The sequence below is a fragment of the Asterias rubens genome, chromosome 13 (assembly GCF_902459465.1).
Source record: "Asterias rubens chromosome 13, eAstRub1.3, whole genome shotgun sequence".
NCBI lineage: Eukaryota > Metazoa > Echinodermata > Asteroidea > Forcipulatida > Asteriidae > Asterias > Asterias rubens.
The window spans coordinates 4,492,025-4,514,911 of NC_047074.1; the positions used below are offsets into that span (position 1 = coordinate 4,492,025).

Below are 22,887 nucleotides of genomic sequence, written 5' to 3' on the forward strand. Positions count from 1 at the left end.
TTTTACTAAATTTTTGCTACTTTTTTAATTGTTGTGTATTTAAAAAAAAAAAAAATATTGCTATTTTTGCTCATGTTTTTTAATCCTGCATTTTAATGTTTCTCTTGACTGTACAGCGCTTTGAAACAGTGTTAAAGCGCTTTATAAATGCATTTGTTAAGTTAAGTTGTCTGGTTTTGTATGCGTGTGTGAGTATACAAAATTATATGCAAAGGGATGGGGCTAATGACGAATACATGCAAATAATATGCAAACCTGCTACCGGAAATTGTACAAATTAATTAAGTTGCACAAAATAAACTTCTTCTTTTAGGGAAGAACAAGTGAGCATTTCAGAAGACGGAATTATCTTCTGAGAAACTAAAATTACCAAGGGAGGTTCGCAACTTGGAAGATTAAGCATTTAAGGTTAACCTAAATTTGGGAAATTGTAAAAGCCTTTTGACAAGGTCGTCCAAGGAGGAGTTACGTAGGAGCTTTAGTATGTATTTCAGTGTTGCTTCCTTCCAACCTTTAGCCAACTTATCCACCATGAGTAAACATGACATAAGAATAACATTTGTACGAGGTACTCTGTTGCTAATGGTTCTACTGTGAAATTCCACAAAAATTGGGACTTATCAAATTATTAGGTCAATGTTTAAAGGTATTTTATGAAGTGTTGTGTCCGGTCAACTTTATATTTGGTTTTGCTATTATGGCTTTTCAGCAAGTTGTAAAGTGAGGAAGTTGTTTTAAGTTTGAATAAATATTAATTTCCTCCGTGGAAAAACAAAATATGAAGTACTCCATAAAGATTATATACTGCGCATGAAAGCAATTAACATGGACAAGGGTGAGTCTTTTTACAAAATGTAGATAAAGTAATAGATTCCTTACCAAATCAATGGTCCACTTGAAAGCTTTTTGACAAAGAATTTTGTTTGATTGGAGAATATTCAAGTGAGTGAAGTCAACAGTGATGTGGACCGAAGAAATCGAGGACGAGTGTAATGTGACAGTAAAGTGGATACGGATTTGTGACACGAAAAGAAATCAGAGATTTAATTCATGTATGCTGTTCACAGAGTGGCAAGATGGCGGTCGTTTACCAATCTCGGTGATTCAGGCAGTGAGATCAATCACCGATGTATTGTTTGGTTTAGGAGAGTATAAATAATGGATACCCCCAGTGGCTTCATTACATATTTTATATATGTGTCCTTTCTTTATTTTGGCGTCAATGATCATTGACTTCATCTTATTGCTCAGAGTATAGTCTTGTCTCAACGCGTAACATTAAAGGCAGTGGACATTATTGGTAATTGTCAAAGACCAGTCTTCTCACTTAGTGTATCTCAACATACGCATAAAATAACAAACCTGTGAAAATTTGAGCTCAATTGGTCGTCGGAGTTGCGAGATAACTATGAAAGAAAAAAAACACCCTTGTCACACCAAGTTGTGTGCTTTCAGATGCTTAATTTCGAGACCTCAAATTCTAAACTTGAGGTCTCGAAATCAAAATCATGGAAAATTACTTCTTTCTCGAAAACCACGTCACTTCAGAGGGAGCTGTTTCTCACAATGTTTTGTACTATCAACCTCTCCCCATTACTCATTACCAAGTGAGTTTTTTGCTGATAATTATTTTGAGTAATTACCAATAGTGTCCACTGGCTTTAAGGAACATCGCACACAACCAATAGGGAAAGATGGACTTGACCCCCACCTCAGGAAAATGGACAATGAGTAATATCCAGGACCCAAAATAGACGGGGTCAAGGTTCAACGTGATATAAGGTTGATTTATAATCCCATTTGGGTAAGTCTTGCTGGTGTATAAAAAAAATAGAGGAAGTCAACGCTCACCTGTTTTTTATTTTTTATTTAAAGGAATTTTACAAGATTGGTTTCTGACAGAATGGTTGCATAATATCCAATGTTCATGTTTTGTGTGCTCGGGAGAATATCGTTAAACCATGCACTTACTTCCAGCATGTGAACACATACTGATTTTTTGTTGTACAACCGAAATTCGCTGGGTACATATTTTAAAGGTTTCCAATTACAATGTTATCGAATTATGACTTCCTTTCATATAAGAGACATTTTCACAGAATTTTTTCCAGTATGAATTGAATAATCGGGGAGCTTTCTGACTATAAGTTAAACCAATTCTGTACATTTTAGTTAACCTTTCGAGGAATCACTACTATCAGTTATGCATGGACTTATATGACTAAAGTTTGTTCCGTAAAATAATTGTGTTGAACAAATTAATATATTATGTGATCAAACGGTTGTTCCGTCACCTAAGTTTCAGCATATATTCTTTATGTGTGTTGAACAATTCCTACCTATCCCTATTAAACCCGAATCCTATAATCCCAATACCATAGCATGTAAACCAAGAGGCATTTTCGGAACTTAGGGGTGTCGGAGTATAGAACAGTCATGCACCATAATTATGAAATAATATTATAACTAAATACTTGTAAAGCGCCTTTACATCAAGATCAAAGCGCTGAAAAGAGCAAAACCAATGGAACTATTACTACAACATACATTTTGATACAAATGAGTTTTGAGAGATTTGTTGAATTTTAGAAATTGGTTGCAATAATTGTTACAATAATTATTATAACTGACGATTAACAAGAGGAGGGCACAAGGTATAAAGTGACTCAATTAATCAAGTTTCCACTCCTTTTGGGGGGGAACACGAACTGGAACTTGTCACATAATTATCTCGATATCCTACAATGACAAGGAACGGGCGGTGATATTATAGATAATAATTTAAGTTTCCCAGAATTCGGCAATCGCCCTCAAATTTAGAAGAGCTTTATTCAATTCTTGCCAAAAAACAAGTTTCGTCTATTTTTCATAGTCGTTGTGCAAGCACGGTATTGGTCTCGAAATCAAATTCAAATATTTTAGTGGAAAATTCCATCTTTCTCGAAAATTATATTACTTCAGCCGTTTCTCATTTATACGATCAACAGCTCTCAACTTTACTCGTTACCAAGTAAGTTTTTATGCTAACCATTATTTTGAGTAATTACCAATAGTGTCCAGTGCCTTTAATAGCACTATAACAAACGGTTTCAAAAGTTTTTTTATGGACCCTCTCGACCAATCCAAGGCAACGTATCCCTTTAATTGTACATTGTTGTGACTGGTGCCCCACTAAATGATTTTGCTTATAAGCAAATAAATTTGTCAAGCAGGATTCTCTGCTTAAAAGCGTTCAGCTTTGGGCCCAGAAACGTGGGGACAATTTTACCATAAAGGGCATGTGCACACACGAAAGCGTGATGGGGGACTCACGAATCAAACAACAATTTTATGTCTAGTAATGCAATGTTGTAATTGAGTGTTTTGATTGTACACATCCATAGGGGTGTACCAGCAACGGTTTGTAACTAGCTAGGGTAAGGAAATTGGCGGGTTATTTGATTAGGAAAGTGCGTGTGAATAATTATTGCTTTATTTTGAGCTATGAAAACCCAAGGAAGGAGTTTGAAAGAAGAGGAAAGATTGTGGAAATGTCTTTCAGTGCAAGGTTCCACCAGGTAGGTTTATGAGCAACCTTTTGGAGTGCACACACAAATAGAACTTATGTCCTGTGACTTTGCATACACCTACGCTGGGAATGTGGCAGACGCTGTAGTCTTCCGCCAAAATGCCCGTAGAAACGGGAAGTTCCTCCTACGAATGTGTGCCGCTGCATCATTGCCTCAGCCCCTTCATATCTCACTGACCTATGTCCATCAAAGAACATGTCAGAAATCTGCGTTTCTGCTCCCATTTTTTTTTTTTTTTTTTTTTGCAGTCAAAGAACCAAACACATTATGGGGGATCGTGCCTTTTTCTATCGCAGCATCATGGATGTGGAATGATCTTCCTCATAGAACATCAGGCAATCTACTTCATTACCCAATTTTCAAAACGTTGCTTAAATCTCAATTGTTTTCTTTTTTATAAGCTATTCTGTATGGCGCTCTATATGAGTCATATACACCAGAGTGAGCTAAACATGTCCCACTCAAAAACTTAATCGACGCTAACCTGTTTCTCTTCTGAGAAACTAGATGAGGCAATTTAACAAATTAATATGTTTTATTGGACAACCAATTTTCTATTTTATTATAGTAAGATTTAAGAAATGAGAGAGGACGAAAGAACAACATGCCGAAACTACAGCCCATAGTTTAAATAATAAAAAACTGGTTTCCACAAAAATTAGCAGGAAACCAGTCGCAAACTCTACATGCAACCTTGGAATTTAGTTTGTGACCTTATTCTGGTAAGTAAAATTCAGTATTCTTGTTTTAAGTAGCTCATATAAAAATGGGCCAAGATGGTGCGTACCCCAATGAGAAACAATGCACAATAAACCAGTGTATACATTTTAATAACATTATTAACATTGACAAACAACCAAACCAATTGAACTTAATAAATAGGCATGTCTTTGCCAGCTTGCCCCCCCCCCCCCCTCACCCTAAAACTGGGGGGGGGGGGACTGAACAAAATAGAAAAGCCTTGGTACACCAGTGGATGAACAGTCGCCCCTCGATAGATGAAAAAGTGAGACAGCATCAGTAAATTTGGCTGAAAGCTTGTCAAAGGCGCCCGTGAATACTGTCATCCACACGACCACACCCAAGTCACACCCAGTTTGTGTACTGAGAGATAAGAATGTTGCATAGACTTTGGCCATTCTCAAGGCATGGATTAGGCTCCGGCTCATGCTCCAACTTTTAGGCACCGAAGCCATTATTCTCGGTTGGGCCAATTCATCGTTCCTTGTGTACGAATTTATAACTTGGTTAATTCAAACCAATCTGGCACACCACTTACCATCGCGAAGTCCCTTGTAGTAGACTTGTAAACAAGTCGTTAAAACAGTCTATTGAGGTGATAGCGAAACGGTTCTCCCCGCAACTATCTAATGGCAAGACTGCTGCTCTGCTCTGGGTGCGATTACAGGCTCTCATTATAGACTATAGACTTGTGGACAAGTCGTTAAATGTCTGTCGCGGTGATTGGATTTGGTTGAAGCAGAGAAAAGACCGGCGTGGTCCTTTCTCTATGGTTGAACTGAGAATAACTTTCGTCTATAGTGTGGCATGGTGTCCTCGGCCAGTAATGTTACGAGAAAAGTAGGGAATCTTTTAGACTGGTCCCATGTCCTTATCTGCTAATGTACATGGCCTTAAACGTTTAGTTTTGACTGCGAATCTCCAGAACCATGAAACCCATGTGAAATGATGCAAGATCAAAGGTCATTATGTAAGTGGACTCAATGGCGTAATTCACGAGCCTCGAAATATGACATCTGATCTTCAGGCTATATAGATCACCATGAGATCATCCTGTCCTTCATGCATGCTCACTGCTGTCGAAATCAGTGTTCCTTCGGCCGTAATGTCCGCATAGTTATAGGTCAGACCTCGACCTCTTTGGGCTTGACCTTTCTTGTCTTCTAAATTTTATTGTGGGATTTTAATTCATCTTTTGACTGTCCCTCGACGGGCATTTTTTTTTCTCGGAAGGGTGGGGGTAATCGGCAAGCCCGAGGGATGGCTTGAGCCATACAGACCTGGATGCACTCCTTTGAAGATGACCCCGTCAATCCAAATGTAGGGTGATTCAATTGTTGGCCACTGCAAGTTGCGAAGATGTCTTGATTAGATGTACTATAATGCCGAGGTCACTCTCTCTCTTTTGGGGGGAGCAAAGTTTATGGTCTGTATAGGCCTGGTTTATGGTCTGTTTAGGCTGACCATAAACTTTGCTCCCCAAAAAGAGAGAGAGCCTATACAGACCATAAACTTTGCTCCCCCAAAAGAGAGAGAAAGAGTGACCTCGGAAATCAAAATTATCTTTTTGGCTGGTGAGATACACTGGTCAATAGGAAACTAAGTTTTGTATCATAGTGACTTGTCACATCACAAGAGGCAACTTTTACAGGCCACTTCGAGGCAACCAACCGCGGTGAATGTTACACTCCTTTAGTAGCACAGGAGTCATTCTTCGAACAATTATTGTTATTACGATCCCAACAAAAGTAGGCCTTCATGTGAATGAATATACAGTGTGGAATGTATTTTCCTCCTGGAAATTGCTTGGAACTGGTTGCCTGTTTGCACCAAGTGACATGAACCATAGATTCAAAATTCTAGCAAAACAACCAAAGCTGAACTAAGTTTGAAATGTGCCTCTTTTCTGTTTTTACATCAAAAGTTGATTAACAAAAATCAGAGGTGAAATTTCCATTGAAAAAATAATATCAGATTAGATGTTTTCTTTTTGGGCTGAGTACAAATCGTGCTTACAGAACCAGGCTTTGTGGTTCCTTTTGGATGGACGGTGAACATGGTGATGTCACGGGTTACATGGTCATATTATAGTCTAGCGTAGGCCTACCTATTAGTAAGTTAAACCTACATTACGTGCTGCCATGGCAATGTGCTACTGTAGGCCTATGCACGAGACCCGGTTTTAGTGTTAATTAAAACATTTGTCCAACCTGCCACTCATAATTAAAATGGAAGATGTCAGGGACCCGGACAAAATTAACAGCTGATGATATCTTTCCTTTCCTACTCTCTTGTTCAAGAAGGTGAAATACGCAAAAAAAATATGATTTTTATCTGAATTTCTCATTTTGCCTCTTGGGAAGAAAGTATATAAGACACAGGACTTGAAACGTATTTGCTGGGGATGCCTATGTGATAAATTCCTCAGGATGTTGTTGCTTGAATCCGCTTTCTTGTCAAAACAAGAAACCTGAAGAAATCCCCTTCCAATCTGTGCGTGAAAAAGCTGCGGGCTTTTCCAACTGTGGGCTTTTTTAACCAAGCAAGTTTTGAGCTAAAAATAATAATTCCAATCATGGCGCCCTCTTTGTCAAATTGTGTTAAGCTTCGTGTCACGTGACATCTCCTATACGCTATGTACAATGAATATCACTCCGCGTAAATTTGAACGGCTATTTTTTAACGATTCTTATATATTTTATACGAATTTTGTGATTATTTAACTATGCATTTATTATCTCTGATATCTTTATATTCATCAAACATGTGATATTTCATGACTGAGAGGGTAACAACTGAAATGACAACGTAGTTCGTGGACGATTCATAAGAATGAGTAGTGATCTGTTCATGGCGCCATCTTGTTTCTGCTTTTCGAAAAATTAGTGTCTGAACACCTCAAAAAACATCTGAAATTTCTTCAAAAACAGGAAAAGCGTCACCGGTATACCACGTTAATCGACGGAGTGTATTTCGAAGATGCTTCTGATATAAAAATTGTGTGAATTGAGTTTTTCCTGGGACGGTTCACCAAGTTATAATTCAACCCTTTCGGACAGAAGACAAATTACTGGCTTTTGTACAACCCCAAAAAGGTAAGAATTCACATGTCCGTGTGGATTGTATTGCAGCCGAACTGGGACGAAAATGTCAAATTTACCCACGGTAAGAACGTTTGCTTGTGTATCACCGACTTGTTTCACTGGGTTATTATTTAAACGAAACCTGCAGGTATGTTTTTACATGAATTTTGCAAAAGATTTTCATTGAAAAAGCTAGTTTCTGACTGTAATTTGTAAAATTGTTCCTTCATGGCGGGACGTTTGGTCAACTCGACCGTTTTTGATTGCTCTATGGTTTTGACCGATTTAAGGCAATGGTTATGCAGAGGGGGCCTTTTATGAAAAGGATTAAGTCAAATAATATGTGTGTTATTGGCGTTATTACGGGTTTGTTGAAGTCTATCTGTATTTAATGGTTCTTTTGCGAATGATAATATTGATCTATTGAAATATCATTATTAAATATTACTAAATTAGTAAGAATTGTAAAGTAGTCTTTTTTGCGGGATTTATAAACGGCTAACGCGCAATTAACGCCTGCTGATGGGATGGTCATGGCATGATCATGGGATGGAAAAAGGGGCTATGTAAGCCTCCTTTTCCATCCCACAGTTCCTTTGGGCAATTCAGCAAAATCAGAAAGACGATAATTCAAATTGCGGTCCATGATAAACCAGCATACTTGCCATTGTTAATTTTGGGCAAACCAAGGCCAGGGGCCTTTCTCAGAGTAAACCGCAGCTTTGCCTTATGATCCGACTAAGGCTCCAGGCTCCCTCTGCTGATGTTCGATCCACCACGTCCACGTGTAATACCCGCTGCTTCAAAAATGCAAGTTAGTTTAAAGGCCGAGCTGTGTTTTCACTCCGTACACATCTTTTATACAGAGCTAAGCCTGATCCCAAGCCATGGTTTGAGAAAGAACCTTGTTTTTGCATTTTCAATAACTCCAACAAGTTATTTGGTATGTTCAGACAGTGTAGTATCAAAAGTTAGACCCGAACGGTTTAACTTTTACGAGCAGCGGGGGGTGGTCGTAAAAACAAAATCCCCTTGCGTTCAGACAGCAAAGAGTTAAACCCGATCCGGTTTATCTTCGGTTTTAAGAGGTCAAAGCAAACACGACCCAATTGATCTAACATCCGGTTTTATTCATCAGAATCAGATCATTGGTTGCTGGAGAATGGAAGGTGGTTATGTGCGTTGAAAACATCCTTTTTCTGTCACTATCCAGCTTACCTTCCTTTGTGATAAAAACAAACAGCCACAAACAGTTGGGATGTTTTAGCTTTTGACCTCTAGGAAAAAGAATGTAATAGAACACTATTTAGCCTTTAGAAGCATCTCTGACGGGTGTAGCTGACGATGGTGTGGCACTTTGGTGGTCAAGATATTCAACTGTATGGTATATCATAATGCATACGGAAGGGGCATAGACCTGTTTTGGTTAAACACAAAAACCAAGATAATCTTAAGTACTTGTTAAAAAAAACAAAAAAAACAATGGATAAATGTATCTTTTAGACATGAGTAGGGAAACCCACGCAGTCAGGTAGGGACTGAAAACCCAATCCAATTGCAAGGCTACAGTCTTGGAATTGAACCCAGGTCCACAGAGATGAAAAGCAGGGAGGAGAACACTGAGATAACCTCAATGCCCAATTTCAAAGAGCTGCTTTAACAGCAAATACTGCTTAGCAATTTTCTGATAAGAAAAACGAGAAGGATACCATTTTGACTGATAAATAGGAACCTCCTTCTGGTGCGCATAATTGTATGTTCTTAAAGGGTCTATTTGTTGGACAAGAAACACAATGTCAACAGATTTACCTTAAACCTACACAGTATGAAGATAATGATGGTAGAAAGCTTCCCTGAAAACATTATATGCTGAGGTACTGTAGTTATTGAGAAATGAGTAAAACAACGTCATGAAAATAATTTTCGTCTCAGTGATCATGAGACGAAAATGATCTAAAAACGTATCATGACATTGTGTTACTCATTTCTCAAAAACTACAGCACCTCAGCAACTAATATTTTACGGTAAGCTTTCTACTATCATTATCTTCAAACGGTGTAAGTTTGATGCAAATCTTTGGACATATTGTTTTGTGTTACAAAAAGTACCCAAATCCTTTAACTGCAGGCCTGTACTTCACGGAGGCATCAAAGGCGGTTGCCTCCATATAACCCCTGGTCATTGTCTTGGTGCCCTTGAAATGCTGTAGTACAAATTTACAATTTCCCCACAGGGTGCTCTTTACCAAGGAGGAAAAGCCTCTGTGCCCCTGACCTTTCAAAACTGAAGCATACAGGCCTGTAATTGCTTGGTTACTTTTGAGCTCTATGAAATTGGGCCCTACTTTATGAATGATCGCTTATTTAGCGATGTTTACCTCTCTCATACATGTATGTCCTGTTTAACGAAGCGCAGTGCAATTACACCATCCTGTCCGCTAACGTTACTGTCCGCCATTTGTAATCAAAATGTACACAAAAGAATTGACTCTAAAAATGACAGAAATGATAGAAGCCGGTGTGCAGAGAGATGCAATCTGCGTCATTCAAGGGGTCAATTTGTAATGTTCTTTTTCCCTTAACTTACCTGTCTTGCTTTTGTTAACACTCCACAGGTTCCCATGTTGATGAGTTGATCTTTACCGCTTGATGTTTCTCTGGCCACCATGAGCATTAGTAGTGATGAAGTCAACTTTCTGGTGTACAGGTATCTACAGGAGTCAGGTACTGAGTTTTTCCTTACCTTAAATATTGGGTCATAGATAAACCCAGTAACTGGGGCGCTGTACCCCTTTTTTTTTCTTGAAATTTTGTTATTAACGGTTGTACGACCAATAATGACAAAATTTCAAGAAAAGGAGTACAGCGCCCCAGTTACTGGGTCCAGGTCATTAACTGGGTCTAGGTCATAGATAATAAAAATAAAATATTCAGTTTTTATATAGCGCTTTATACACCATGTCTCAAAGCGCTTCCAACACTATTACCCTGATCACTGGGCCGTACCATCTCAGCTCCCTTTGAAGTATACAGCCTGTGCTGCCAAAGATGTAGACCACACCATCTCTGCCCTCCCTCACTAGTACCGTTTACCCCTGGGCGGAGAGAAGCAATTATAGATAGTAAAGTGTCTTGCTCAGGGACACAGGTGTCACGACCGGGATTCGATCCCACTCTCTGCTGAACAGATACACCAGAGCTTGAGTTCTGTGCTCTTATCCGCTTGGCCACAACACCCCCACAATTGGTTTGCATAAATGTACTCCTGATTTACATATATACAAATTTATAAAGAAAGATACAATAAAAGTCACGGGTGAAAGTTTCAGCTAAATGCAATGTCTACTTCCTGACAAAACAGTGGACAACTGTTTTCAAAAGAAAGTAAAATCCATGTTTAGCGGGGCAACCGTGGGTACCAATCTACATCTCTGGTTGCAGCATTCGCGAACAGTGGGGTTACCATTCGTGAATGGACACCAACCCCCAGAAATCTGAGAAATTATTCATGCCTGAATTTGTTTTTTCAGATTCAAATGTTTTTGGTGAGAAACTGTTTAAACCATAGTACTTTGAATTCAAAAGGGAATTCTTTCTCAAAATAGTTGATACTATCAACAGCTGCATTGCTTCTCATGGTCATTATTTGAAGTAATACCAATCTATGACCCTACCTTAAAACCCGGCCACCATCAGAACCCAGTTTGTTGGTTCTTTTCCCACAGAGTTCTGTGCTTCTTACCAGGCCCTAGTTAGTGGGTAGTTCTGTGGGCTGTAAGCCTAGAAATCTGCGGTAAGCAAAGCCATGAAACTGGACCCAGGGATATTTCAGGCACCCTGCTTTTTCGTGTGTTTTTGAAAATGAAGCACAGGTGAAACAAAAACTCTGCTAAACGCAGCCAAACTCAACAGAGTTTTTTTTTTTTGCATTGTGAAGTGAACTAGTTTACACCAGCGCTGGCACCGGGGAGTTATCGTATCTAGATAACCGTGCCGCCACGACTACTGAAAAAAATAGTTGCGACTAGAGGCAAAGTTGTGACCAATAGGAGACTTTTAAGATGCTGGCTGCAGCTCTGAGCATGCGCGCTGTGCGTGAAGGTCTGAGCCAGCGCACTACTGTGAAAAAGGACCGTCTGAAAGTCTCCCATTAAAGCGCGACTATTCGGTTAGTGAATTTTGCAAGTCGTCAAGGTCTGACTGTAATTGTCTGCTACGTTACAGTACATGTTGTTGCATCAAAAGAGTTGCTAAACATGTACTGCAAAATCTTCCATTGCAATGCACACTTCACAATTCAGCTTGAATTTTACCATCTTGCGCCTGCGGCAGTTTTGAAATAGTCAGCTTGCCAAAGCGCGACTAGTCGGGTAGTTTTAAATTTCAATAGTCGCCCAGGCCTACCCACAAAGAACACGGAAGGACTTTCATACAGGCCAAAAATACACAGAAGAACACAATGTTACTGTAGCTTTGTATACGTGTAGGCTGGCATGGGGAGTGCTCTTCCAATTTTCAGTTAACCTTCATTCAATGATTGGTATTGAGGAGTGCCCAGAAATTTACAAACCGTGGTTTCTGTTCTCATCTATCAGTTTATTTATTTTATCATCAGTTTTTATTAAAAATTATCAAGCGAGAGTGCAGACGTGGTGTGTACTTAGCAATTAAGGTAATGGATTGCACAACACGCATGACTGATGCTTGCCTGTTGTAATATGTCCGTTAAAACTGTTGCTAATATACTGGTAAAGGCTGCCATAGGAGTTAACAGGCAACACTATGTACCTGTACATAGGTCTAGGAAATCTCCATGCAAAAACACAAATCCAGGGAATGATTTCCTTTTTAGCAACATGCCGCTCAAAATAATATCAGTTGCTACTCAAAAATCATTATTTACTCCTCAGTCTTGCACTTACAATGTACACATTCAGTGTGCGCTTGAATTGTGCTTGGAAAAAATCCTTCACCTACACTTTTTACAGTTGTACATTTATGTAGATTACTTTCTACGTAAGACATAGCCTGAACATCTGACATCACACGTCAAGGCTCTTGACTCACGCAAAGAGATTGGCATTGAGCCTTTGTCAAGAACCTGACGTTCCGATTGTTTGGATGACTGTTGGTCTTGCATTCACTTCGCAGTTGTGGCCGTGCGATAAAGGCCACACGGCCACGACCGTGCAAGGTTTTAAACGGCAGTTTAAGAATGAGTCACTAAAAGCATCCCATAAAATATAAATTATGAACAACAAAAGCTGATGGATTAAGTAGTAAAAAGAAAATTAAAAGCCAGGTAGCCCTGGATCAATGCATGTTCCAGAAAGGTACCTTTTTAAATTAGTGATTCTAAAATATTTGAAGTACTTTTGAGTAAGGTTTTAAAAACCACATTCGTCTTTCTTTTTCAGGAGTTTGAAATGATAGTTGAGTTAGGTTTAAGGACCATGTTTGGGGATGTACTGAGGCAATTTGTATTCTGTTTTGTTTTTGTGTAAAAATACTGGTCTAAGAATGTATTCCTGTTGGGGTTTATGTAGATTAATGTTTGTGTGCTTCTATTTGATTAATAAATTGCCTAAATGGGATACAGAGGCTATCACCAGGGCAACCAAGCTAATGCCAATCAGTGTCCTGGGCCAGGCCATCGAGAGATCCCAGACCAAGGGTTGATTTAACAGAGAGCTCAGATTACCTCCATGATTGATCTTAGTTGCGAATTAACTTTTAATTGCCATGAGCAAAGTGTGTTACGTCACAATACAAATATCACTGCGGTAATATTGACAACTCACCTTATGATGAAACTAATTGCTTTGTGCTTGAGACTCAAACCTAAATGATCAAACACCAGGGCCCAATTTCATAGAGCTGCTAAGATTGTAAGAACAAAAATTTGCTTAGCATGAAATTTCTTCCTTGGTAAAAACAGGTTTACCAACCAAATTTACATTTGTTGCATATTGCTCATTACTGGTGTTCAGCTGTTGTTTGCTTATCCTGTAAATCACATGGACATTTGGCTGGTTATGCTATGTTTCATGCTAAGCAAATTGTTGTGCTTAGCAGCTCTATGAAATTGGGCCCTGAGCTTGAGTTTGGTGTTCTTACCTGCTTGGCCACATCATGCCAGAGAAAGGAGACTAGACAAAATGAACAAAACAACTCACGAACAACAATGCTTAAAAATGAATAGAATGGATTTAAAATTATGTTTTAGGAAAGGAACAAACGATCGTGATGTATCTTGCAAAGCAGTCAATGCAAAGAGTATCGCCGAGAAATTTAAACGGAAATAAAATGTGATTTCTTTATATTTTGAGTTTATTTGGAGCTGGTTGCCTGTAAATTGCCTTGTGTGAAACCAATATTGATCAAGTAATTGCAGCATCGCCGACATTATTTTGTTAAATCGTTGCCTACCCGCTGCTAAAATATAGTTTTTGAACTGCCCCTGGCTACCGGGCAATCTTGATGGTCTAGTTGCCAAGACACTGCTCTAGAATTGCAAGGGTCGTGGGTTTAAATCCCACCCGAGTAATTATGCCTATGATTTTTTTCACAGAACTCGGGGAAAGTACTGAGTTTACAGTCGACGGTGCTAACACATATCGGTGTAAGGTCAAAACAAAAATTAACATTTTGTGTGTTTTTGTTTTGTTGTATCTGCAGGTTTTTCACATTCAGGGTTCACATTTGGCATTGAGAGCCACATCAGTCAGTCCAATATCAACGGGGCGTTGGTGCCCCCAGCAGCTCTCATCTCAATCATACAGAAAGGACTCCAATATGTGGAGGCAGAAATCAGTATCAATGAGGTAAGGTAGAATGAGGGGGGAGGGGGCTTCGGGATGCAGGGTTTGCCCTGAACTTTTCAGTGACTAACCAGCAGGACCAGTTTAGCTTGTCTGTCAGCTTTTTCAGTATTTCAAATGAAATAGTGATGCTTTTCAACACTGAACGAGCCAGCCGGACCACTCGGAATGAATTCTGACTGGTCCTGGGGTGGTTTTACTGGTTTTTGGCTAGCGGACCACTGTTAAGGGAGAACACTGGGGAGGCTACATGTATACATGCAGGTGGCTGATTGTCTGGTTATGTTTGCCTTAGACCTTTGTCATGCTTCCACCATTTTGGTCATGTTCCCTGTATCCAATAGCAGTAATGAATGGTAGTGTTCATTGTACAACAAGGAACCAGACTATTTCTCCATCCAGCCTCGGCTTGGTTACTTTGATTTGAATGAGAAAAAATCAAGATGGTCGCACTATAATAAGGTCTGTAGACACCGCAGTTGGTAATTTTCAATAGAGGGCGCTACCAATTTTGTTTCGTCAGATTGGTGTATATTATACTTATGAGCTGTGCAATCAGGATGTTCCCGTAATTGTGGTCTGCTGTCCAGTTTGTAAAATGAAAAAATCTCTCAAAGTAGTCTGGCTAGCAATCTGAAGACAATCAGGGCCCAATTTCATAGAGCTGCTAAGCACAAAAACTTTCTTAGCATGAAATGTCTCCCTTGATAAAAACAGGATTACCGACCAAATTTCCATTTGTTGCATATTGCTTGTTTTTATTCAGCTGTTGTTTTTGCTTATCCTGAAATCATGTGGAAGTTTGGTTGGTAATCTTATTTTTATCAAGGAAGAAATGTCATGCTAAGCAAATTTTTGTGCTTAGCAGCTCTATGAAATTGGGCCCAGAGCATACTGATGATAAGGTTGAGTTGTCGGAACACTGGTTCTTTTCAGAACCACAACTGCTCAAAAGAGATTTATATTCAATGGTGTCTTTGCAAACCTCACTCGATTGTTTTTCCCACCATGCAAAGTTTCAAATCTTACTCCTGCTGGCTAGTTCAGGGTTAAAAAATATTCCTCTTTAAGGGGTGGGGATAGAAGGGAAAGCGGCTTGCTATTTTATTTGGTAGAGGAAACTGACTCAAGCTGAGCTAGGTACCACTTTAATTTGGTAGGGGGAGGGGTGGCTTCACGGTAACCCGCAACATGTTCTTTATTGCATGTACAAGCAAAGTGTATACGTAGCATGCCGCAGTGTGACCATGAGTCAGATTACCAGGGATGATTCATCAATGCATCAGGGACATTGTAAACCGGACCAATCTGGAGCGATCCGGACGGAGCTCCGGGGTCACTCCTTCTTGCACTTTGCCAAGAAACTTTCTTAAAGAAATGTCTGAAACAAGTTTGGAGTTCGATTTGTAATGATGTTGCTAAAACATTGTGGTTTGCAATACCGGTAGTACGTTCTACTTTTTTTTTTTTTTTTTTTTTTTTTTTGGAGGGTGGGTTATTTTTAAGGGTACTTTTTGTCAGAACTTGGGCCTGATTTCATAGAGCTGCAAAAGCAGAAATGATTGCTTAACAAGTTTCTGCTTAGCAAAAATGAGCAGGATACCAGTCAAAAATGTTATATGTCTCATAGCAGTTAGGCTTGTACCCATATTTTGGTAAGCAATTTTTTGTTGTGGTTACAACTTTAGTGCTTTTAAGCATCTCTATGAAATTAGGCCTTACATAGAGCTGCTTAAAGCAGCATTAGCTTTTCTGTTAAGCAAAAATGAGCAGGATACGAGAGAGTCATTGAATGATTTACCTTCTTGTATACATTGTGTAGCCCAGCAATGTAGGGGTTGCTAACTCCTATGTGTGCTACAGACTGTTTGTAGTCAATGGGCACATATTTTGCGGTGCAGGATGGAGCAATTATTACCAACTATAAACATTTAAAGGTGGTTATTCTTGTTTTTCTCTCTTTATTACACTAGCCCGGTCCTGCGTACATTGTCTATTAAAAAGAAAAGTTTTGGGATAGCAATTGCCAATTGCTTGTCACACGAAGTTGTGTGCTTTCAGATGCTTGATTTCGAGACCCTTAAATTCTAAATCTGAGGTCTCGAAATCAAATTCGTGGATAATTTCTTCTTTCTCAAAAACTACATTACTTCAGAGGGAGCCGTTTCTCACAATGTTTTATACTATCAACCTCTCGCCATTACTCATTTCCAAGCAAGGTTTTATGCTAATAATTGTTTTGAGTAAATACCAATAGTTTAAACTATAAATAAGCTAACAAAATATAAGTTTAAATTCAGACAATAGAAGGATTGCGAAGGACTTCAGAATTTAAGGTTGCACCAAGGCCACTCCGTGTACCTTGAGACAAAACTGCTTCTTTTGACCAGTTTTCATAATTTTCTTGTGTTAATTTTCTCAGGATGGGTCGGTGATGGACAATGGGTTCGATTCCCTGTCCCTGATAGACGCTGTCATGCCAGACGTCATCTCATCACGGAAGAGTGAACTGACGAGGCAGGCGGCCGCCAACACAAATAACACCAATAAAGTGGACGGTGCAAATGCCAATGGTGACGATGTAGCTCTCAACTCATTACAAGGTACGTAGCAGGCGTGTATGCTTCGCTTTTGATAGGGCAAGGGCACCAAGGCATAATCTCCTTGGAAGACGGTTTCACTGCAGCAGCTCGTAAGTCAAAGGACACATTCCTAATTGTAAATTTCTACTGGAGCACTTCAAGGGCACCAAGGCAATGACCAGGGGGCATTGAGACAATCGCCTTTGTTGCCTTCGTGAAGTATCTGGCCTGTTGTAGGTCAGAGGTCAAAAGTACCCTGGGACTGGTTTGTTGACTGGCCTGGTTTGTAGGTCCTCGCAGACGGCCCACGCTGGTATTCCGTCAGCCATTATGAGAAAATGACAGGATATGATGAATGTGGGTGGTGTCAATGTTGGGTGTAGACTTGATTTGTTGCAATGTTTACTAAATTCTGTGCATGTGTATGCCATTGGAAATAGTTCACTAACTTGATCTGTCTGGTGCTTCTTAAGCCCAGTGCATAGTTCCTGCAAAGGGCCCAGGAAAATTTTGCATTCTAGATGCTCTGTGGTGCAATCTTAGGCCATCTAGAGACCCAATGGCAAACGAAACAGAACAATAAGCCTTCAAAATTTGAGCAGTAGAACTTGGGCTATTTCTGATTTTGGAAATACTGTGACTTTCATTATTAATGCAAAGATGGGTATGTGTAGTGGATTGTTTGCAGTGTGTGTATGCAAGGTTTGTGGAAAAAGAAAACAATCTCAGAAACGTCTCAGTTGAATGTGGTGTCAAATGGAACAGAGTTACTTAACGACCTTGGGTGCGGAGTTACCTGGGTAAAACATAACCAATATCGCTCAAACTAGCCATAGAGGCCGCAGAACGGCAATGACAGACAGAGACAGCGCATCACCGTAAAGTAAACTAAACAGTAGCCTATTTACAAGAGTATATACAACTAAGTATGGAGATGACACGCACGTACATGCACAACTGGGGAACATTGTGTCGTGTCCTCACCCCCCCCCCCCCCCAAGATGGGGGGAAATGTCCCCCTGTCCCTCCCCTGATTGACGCCCCTCCCCTGATCGACGAGCACTTGGCCTGTACATGTAGATCCTTGTATTGTAAGAACGCTTTACTTGTGAGGGTAGTAGGCAGCCAACGGTGCTACCACCCTGGAATTGTGGCCCTGGATAACATCAGCTCAAGACCTACACCCCTTAAGTGTAGACATCACTCTACACAGCTTACATTCCCCTCTAGTGACTCTGTTAATTAAGTTATCTCATTAGCTTGTTTCTCTGTCACTCGTAGCTTCAGGTATCTGGGTTGAGGTCTTTGCACCGCAGTACGACTGTCGAGTACCTGCAAACACCTGTGGGTCTTGTTGCGAATTCTAGATCCAGAGTGAATGACTTTTGAGTCAACTTACATATGTGTAACACTGTCGCAAGTGCAGAGATGTTGTGGCTTGTGCTTTGTATTTTTAACCATTTAGCCACTGTACCGCCCAGCCGCCTCTATGCGGTACGAGGAAACCTCGCTAGCTTGTGTTTGTAGAAAAAAAGGAACATCAAAAGAAAACTTGATAGTCATTAGTAGGTCTACGCATTTGTTAATATATCTAGTTGTTATAGATCGTTATTAATTCTCCCTTCACAGTTGACTTGTCGAAGCTAATGATGATGAAATAATTTAGCTCTTACGAAAAGAAAAAAAATGCTCATTAGTAAACAGGAAATTGTTCATCATTTATGATGATATTGTCGAAAATTGACGCCTTCGCATTTAATCAGTATGAGCATTGAGCCAGACAAAAACCTTGAAAAGCTATTGTGTCCATTTCATCCGTGCACAAAAATATTCGCCATCAAAATTACCGTAGCCGTTTAACGAGAGGCATTTATTGTTCCCATGAGAACTTGTACTTTTATACAAATATTACCGAAAGGGTAAAAAAATTGTACATACATATTAAGCCATGGCTATCTTTTAAAATGCGAACTACGATTCCAGTAATTTACTGCAAGAATCTTGAGAAATTGGTTTTCAGCAAACTCGGGCGGTGCATGGACTAAAGGGTTAAATACTCGTACTGTCTGACCATTCAGTATCATCCACTGTGGTTTTGAATGGTTCATTATAGATCTGTAGCTGGGTCAGCCTGCAGTATGATGTTGAATGCATCAACTACACACAAATAAGTGTGTAAACACCTGTAATCAGGGACCTACTATTGTTATTATGTAGGTCCATGATTTGAAATGTGTACACCTACCCACGCAAGTGTATACACGCCTGCAATCGTGGACCTCCTATTGTCCCTCTTTAGTTTATACCCTACTTTTTTGCCACAACTCCCATTGGTTTTGTACACATTTTCCAACTGTGGACCTTTCCCGTACCGTGGACCCTATTGTCTTCTTTTGTTTTAGGTCCCTGATTTGAATGTGTATACCTACCCACATGTACTCTACATATGTACAGTGTATGCATTCACTCTTTTTGACCAGGTAAATCAAGGTCTTCTGTTTGTTCCATTGTTTGGACTAACATGTAGGGGTTATTTGTGACGTCCCCAGTGTTTTTGTTCGAAAGTGAAAACATCTTCGCTCTCCCAAAACACCTTGACTCCTTTTTGTTAAAGACCTTGGTTTCAAGACCTGGATATCCCACACAAGAACAAGACAGACACTTAAATCTTAAACCAAGATTGAGATCAAAACAGAACTGGTTCCCCCCCCCCCCTGTCCCACCTACAAGACCGATTACAGCACATGTTGTAATGACATGTAAAAGTCTTTGGTACCTTGGGTTTTGATGATGCAGGGTACCATACCTTGACCTGATTGTCAAACTATTGACATTAGGATGGATCCCCTTTCCTCTCTGGTAGAGTGATTCAGCCGTTGGTTGTCTGGTTTTTTTATGCGAGGCGACAGAATTTCTGTCAATGTCAGATCTGACAGTTCTCGTTAACGCACACGAAAAGGAGACATGGTACAGTAGTTGTCATTGTGTTAGATTCGTTTGGACATGTGGATATGTGCCTAGACAATAGAGGGTAACCTTCCCATCCTAGAAAGTCACAGAAGTTTGACAACAGAAAATTATAAGCCTATTTTAGCAAGTATTGACACGGATCTTCTTTGACATATCAAAGTGTCCTTGCACTGAGGTAATCATAAGGTCAGAGGGCTGTTGGGAACTACTCAAGGCATGTTTGATCATTGCTTTCAACCTGAATGTTAATTTACCGGGATTGATGTAGGGGGACGTAATATGCCTGTGACACATTAGTGTGCAGGCTATTAGTAGAATGAACATTGGCCATGATTGGGCAATAATATGTCGCATTTGGCATCGAATGTCTGGAAAAAACAGGAAGTCTAAATGTTTCCATCCCAACTTATTAAGGAGCAAATAATCCAGGTCCCAATTTCATGGAGCTGTGTTAAAGCACAAATAGTAGCTGAGCACATAACAAGTATGCTTACCAGAATTAAAGGTTACCGGCCAAAATGCCATGTCTCATGCACTGATTGTGACTGGTTTCCTGCTTGTATTTGCTTAGCATCATAATATTGTTAAACACTAAACACAATTGTCTGCTTATTATGGCCAAGCTTGAGACTAGGACTCTGAGCCAGCCGGACCCCACTTAAAGAGAATTCTGACTCGTCCTCGGGTGTTATGGCTAGCATTTGGCCAGCAGACCAATGTTATAGGAGAACGCTGCATCCAGGCATGCAGCTGATCAGCTAATTTCTACCTTTTTGGTGTCTTGTCTGTGCATTTGCACAGTACTTTCGGTCTTGTGAACACTAAAATGTACCTTTAACCAAGAAAAGTTGTGGTTTACCCCAAGTGTTTTCAGTTAACCTTCTGGAATTGAGTCACACAAATATCGTCTGGTATTGCTACATATGTACTTTTCCATACTTTGTACCTGAAGCAAAGATTCTGCTGATTAGAGCAAATTAATGGTGAATCAAATGCAGAATGTGGCTTTTATTTTCATATTATCAAGTAAACTGTGTGATTAGAGCGTGCAAACCTTTAAAGGGAAGGTACACTTTGTTGGTAATCACTCAAAACAAATATGATCTTAAAAACTTTGGAGAGCTGTTGATAGTATAACATATTGTGGGAAACGGCTCCCTCTGAAGTAGCGTAGTTTTTGAGAAAGAGGTAATTTCTCACTAAAATAATAAAAGACTTCTAGCTAGAAGTCTTTTATTCCTATCTGAAAGCACACAAATTCGTCCAACAAGGCGTTTTTCTTTCGTCATTTTCTCGCAACTTCGATGACCGATTGAGCCCAAATTTTCACAGGCTTGTTATTTTATGCTTATGATGGGATACACCAAGTGAGAACACTGGTCTTTGACAATTACCAAACGTGTACAGTGCCTTTAAGGCTTAATCACTTCAGTATAAAAGACCAGCTTGAACGAAATTGGCAATACTGATTTGGATTCCTATAGTGATTATTCTTCCTGCAGGGACATATTTGCTCTGGAGTTGCGACTATATATCTCAAAAATGCGATCACCTTTTGAAATGAAATTTTCACATTGTTGTACACATAGGAATAAAACAATCCAATGGTTCCAAAACTAAAGGTATACTTAGGTTTTAAAACCACAACGACCTGCATTGTTTATTCCAGTCTTTTTAAAATGTACCTGAATTAATATATTTTCTGTAGCCAACCACATGGAATCGATGGAGATTGACGGCGGTGTAGAAATCCCAGCCACCAAGGCAACCGTTCTCAGGGGTCATGAGTCAGAAGTCTTCATCTGTGCCTGGAATCCATGCAACGACCTTTTAGCGTCAGGGTGAGTGAGAGGTCAAATTACCCCCCCCCCCCCCCCCGCCCCCCTCCAAATGCCCCTGGATCAAAAACTAACCTTGTGCTCACTGTGCATATTGAATCCATGCAACGACCTTTTAGCGATTCTCATCAAATTACATGTACCTTTAGGCAAGATGGTTTCAAACAGTTGTACTTAAAAAGTACAAACAGAAATTTCAACCTTGAAAGTTTGGAATCATTCCTCCCCAGTCATATTGTGGGGAAAAAGAAAACCCATCAAAGGTATAAATAATCACTGAGTCACTGAGTCATCAATACACTGTTGATGTCACTCAGATTTACAGACAACGTGTATGTTATATTATTTCAATTGTTTGTAAACCTGCCGTTCTTCTATTATTAGTGTCATGGCTTTTCTTTTCTTTGAACTCAGTTTAACACCCACCTGTGGTAGTTGTTTCATTGTTGTCATCGATGTGGGGATCCCTGGAAAAGGGGTTGAAAAACCTTTAGAAGTTTTTATTAATGGGAGATCTTTGGACGGTCCTTTTACACAGTTCTTGCCAGTAGTGCGCCTGCTCAGACTCTTGACGTGCAATACTGAGCATGTGTGCGCACGCTGAGAACCGCAAAAAAGGACCGACAGCATCTCAAACGTCTCCCATTATGTAACATTCAACCTGGCAGGTATTCTGGTCAGTAACGTTACTGGTCAGATTAAAAGCAGGCATGTGAGACTTCCTCTTTTCAGCTGATTTCCTTTTTTTTTGGTTTTGACTTTCCTCGTTTTTCTTCACTTTCTGTGTACAATAGTAACGGAATAGTATCTTTTCCTCTTTTTTTCTTGTCCAGTTTTCTCTTTTCCTCTTTTTTCATGGATAGTTACTCACATGCCTGTAAAAGGTTGGTGAGAGGACAAGGTACACGTAATTGCATACACGTGAGCTGCCAAATCTGCCTGACTCTGCAGAAAGTTCCCTGAAAGTGTGCCAATGTTTTCCATGTTCTTATGAACAAATTTGTAGCCAACACACAGTCATGACGATACTATACGCTAATGATGTAATGTGGGCAATATTACACACAAAGCAAAAATGTGCAGCAAGCCTCCCTAATGAATCAACTTCATATTAGATGTTTCTGAAACAATGAACAAAACCATGTTTAATAAATCAAGTCCGGGAATTACACGAAGGTCACTGAGGCCATGACCTCTGACCCCTCTGGTGCCCCTGGTCTTTGCTTTCATGCCCCTTCAAAAGTGTCCTGTAGACTTTACCTTGGTGCCCTTTGCAAAATGAA

At 39.8% G+C, this 22,887-nt stretch overlaps 1 protein-coding gene across 2 annotated transcripts in view; it reads left to right on the forward strand.

Moving 5' to 3' along the window:
• Positions 1 to 7,084: 7,084 nt before the first annotated feature.
• LOC117298957 (F-box-like/WD repeat-containing protein TBL1XR1) overlaps positions 7,085 to 22,887 on the forward strand; it is a 53,387-nt gene continuing 37,584 nt past the window's right edge. The window contains exons 1-5 of one of the 2 annotated variants that reach the window (XM_033782345.1): positions 7,085 to 7,405; positions 10,009 to 10,117; positions 14,072 to 14,217; positions 16,637 to 16,817; positions 21,475 to 21,607. In XM_033782345.1, coding sequence (XP_033638236.1) covers positions 10,060 to 10,117; positions 14,072 to 14,217; positions 16,637 to 16,817; positions 21,475 to 21,607 — 518 coding nt within the window. In that variant the 5' untranslated portion in view covers positions 7,085 to 7,405; positions 10,009 to 10,059. The other variant, XM_033782346.1, reaches the window with a different exon arrangement.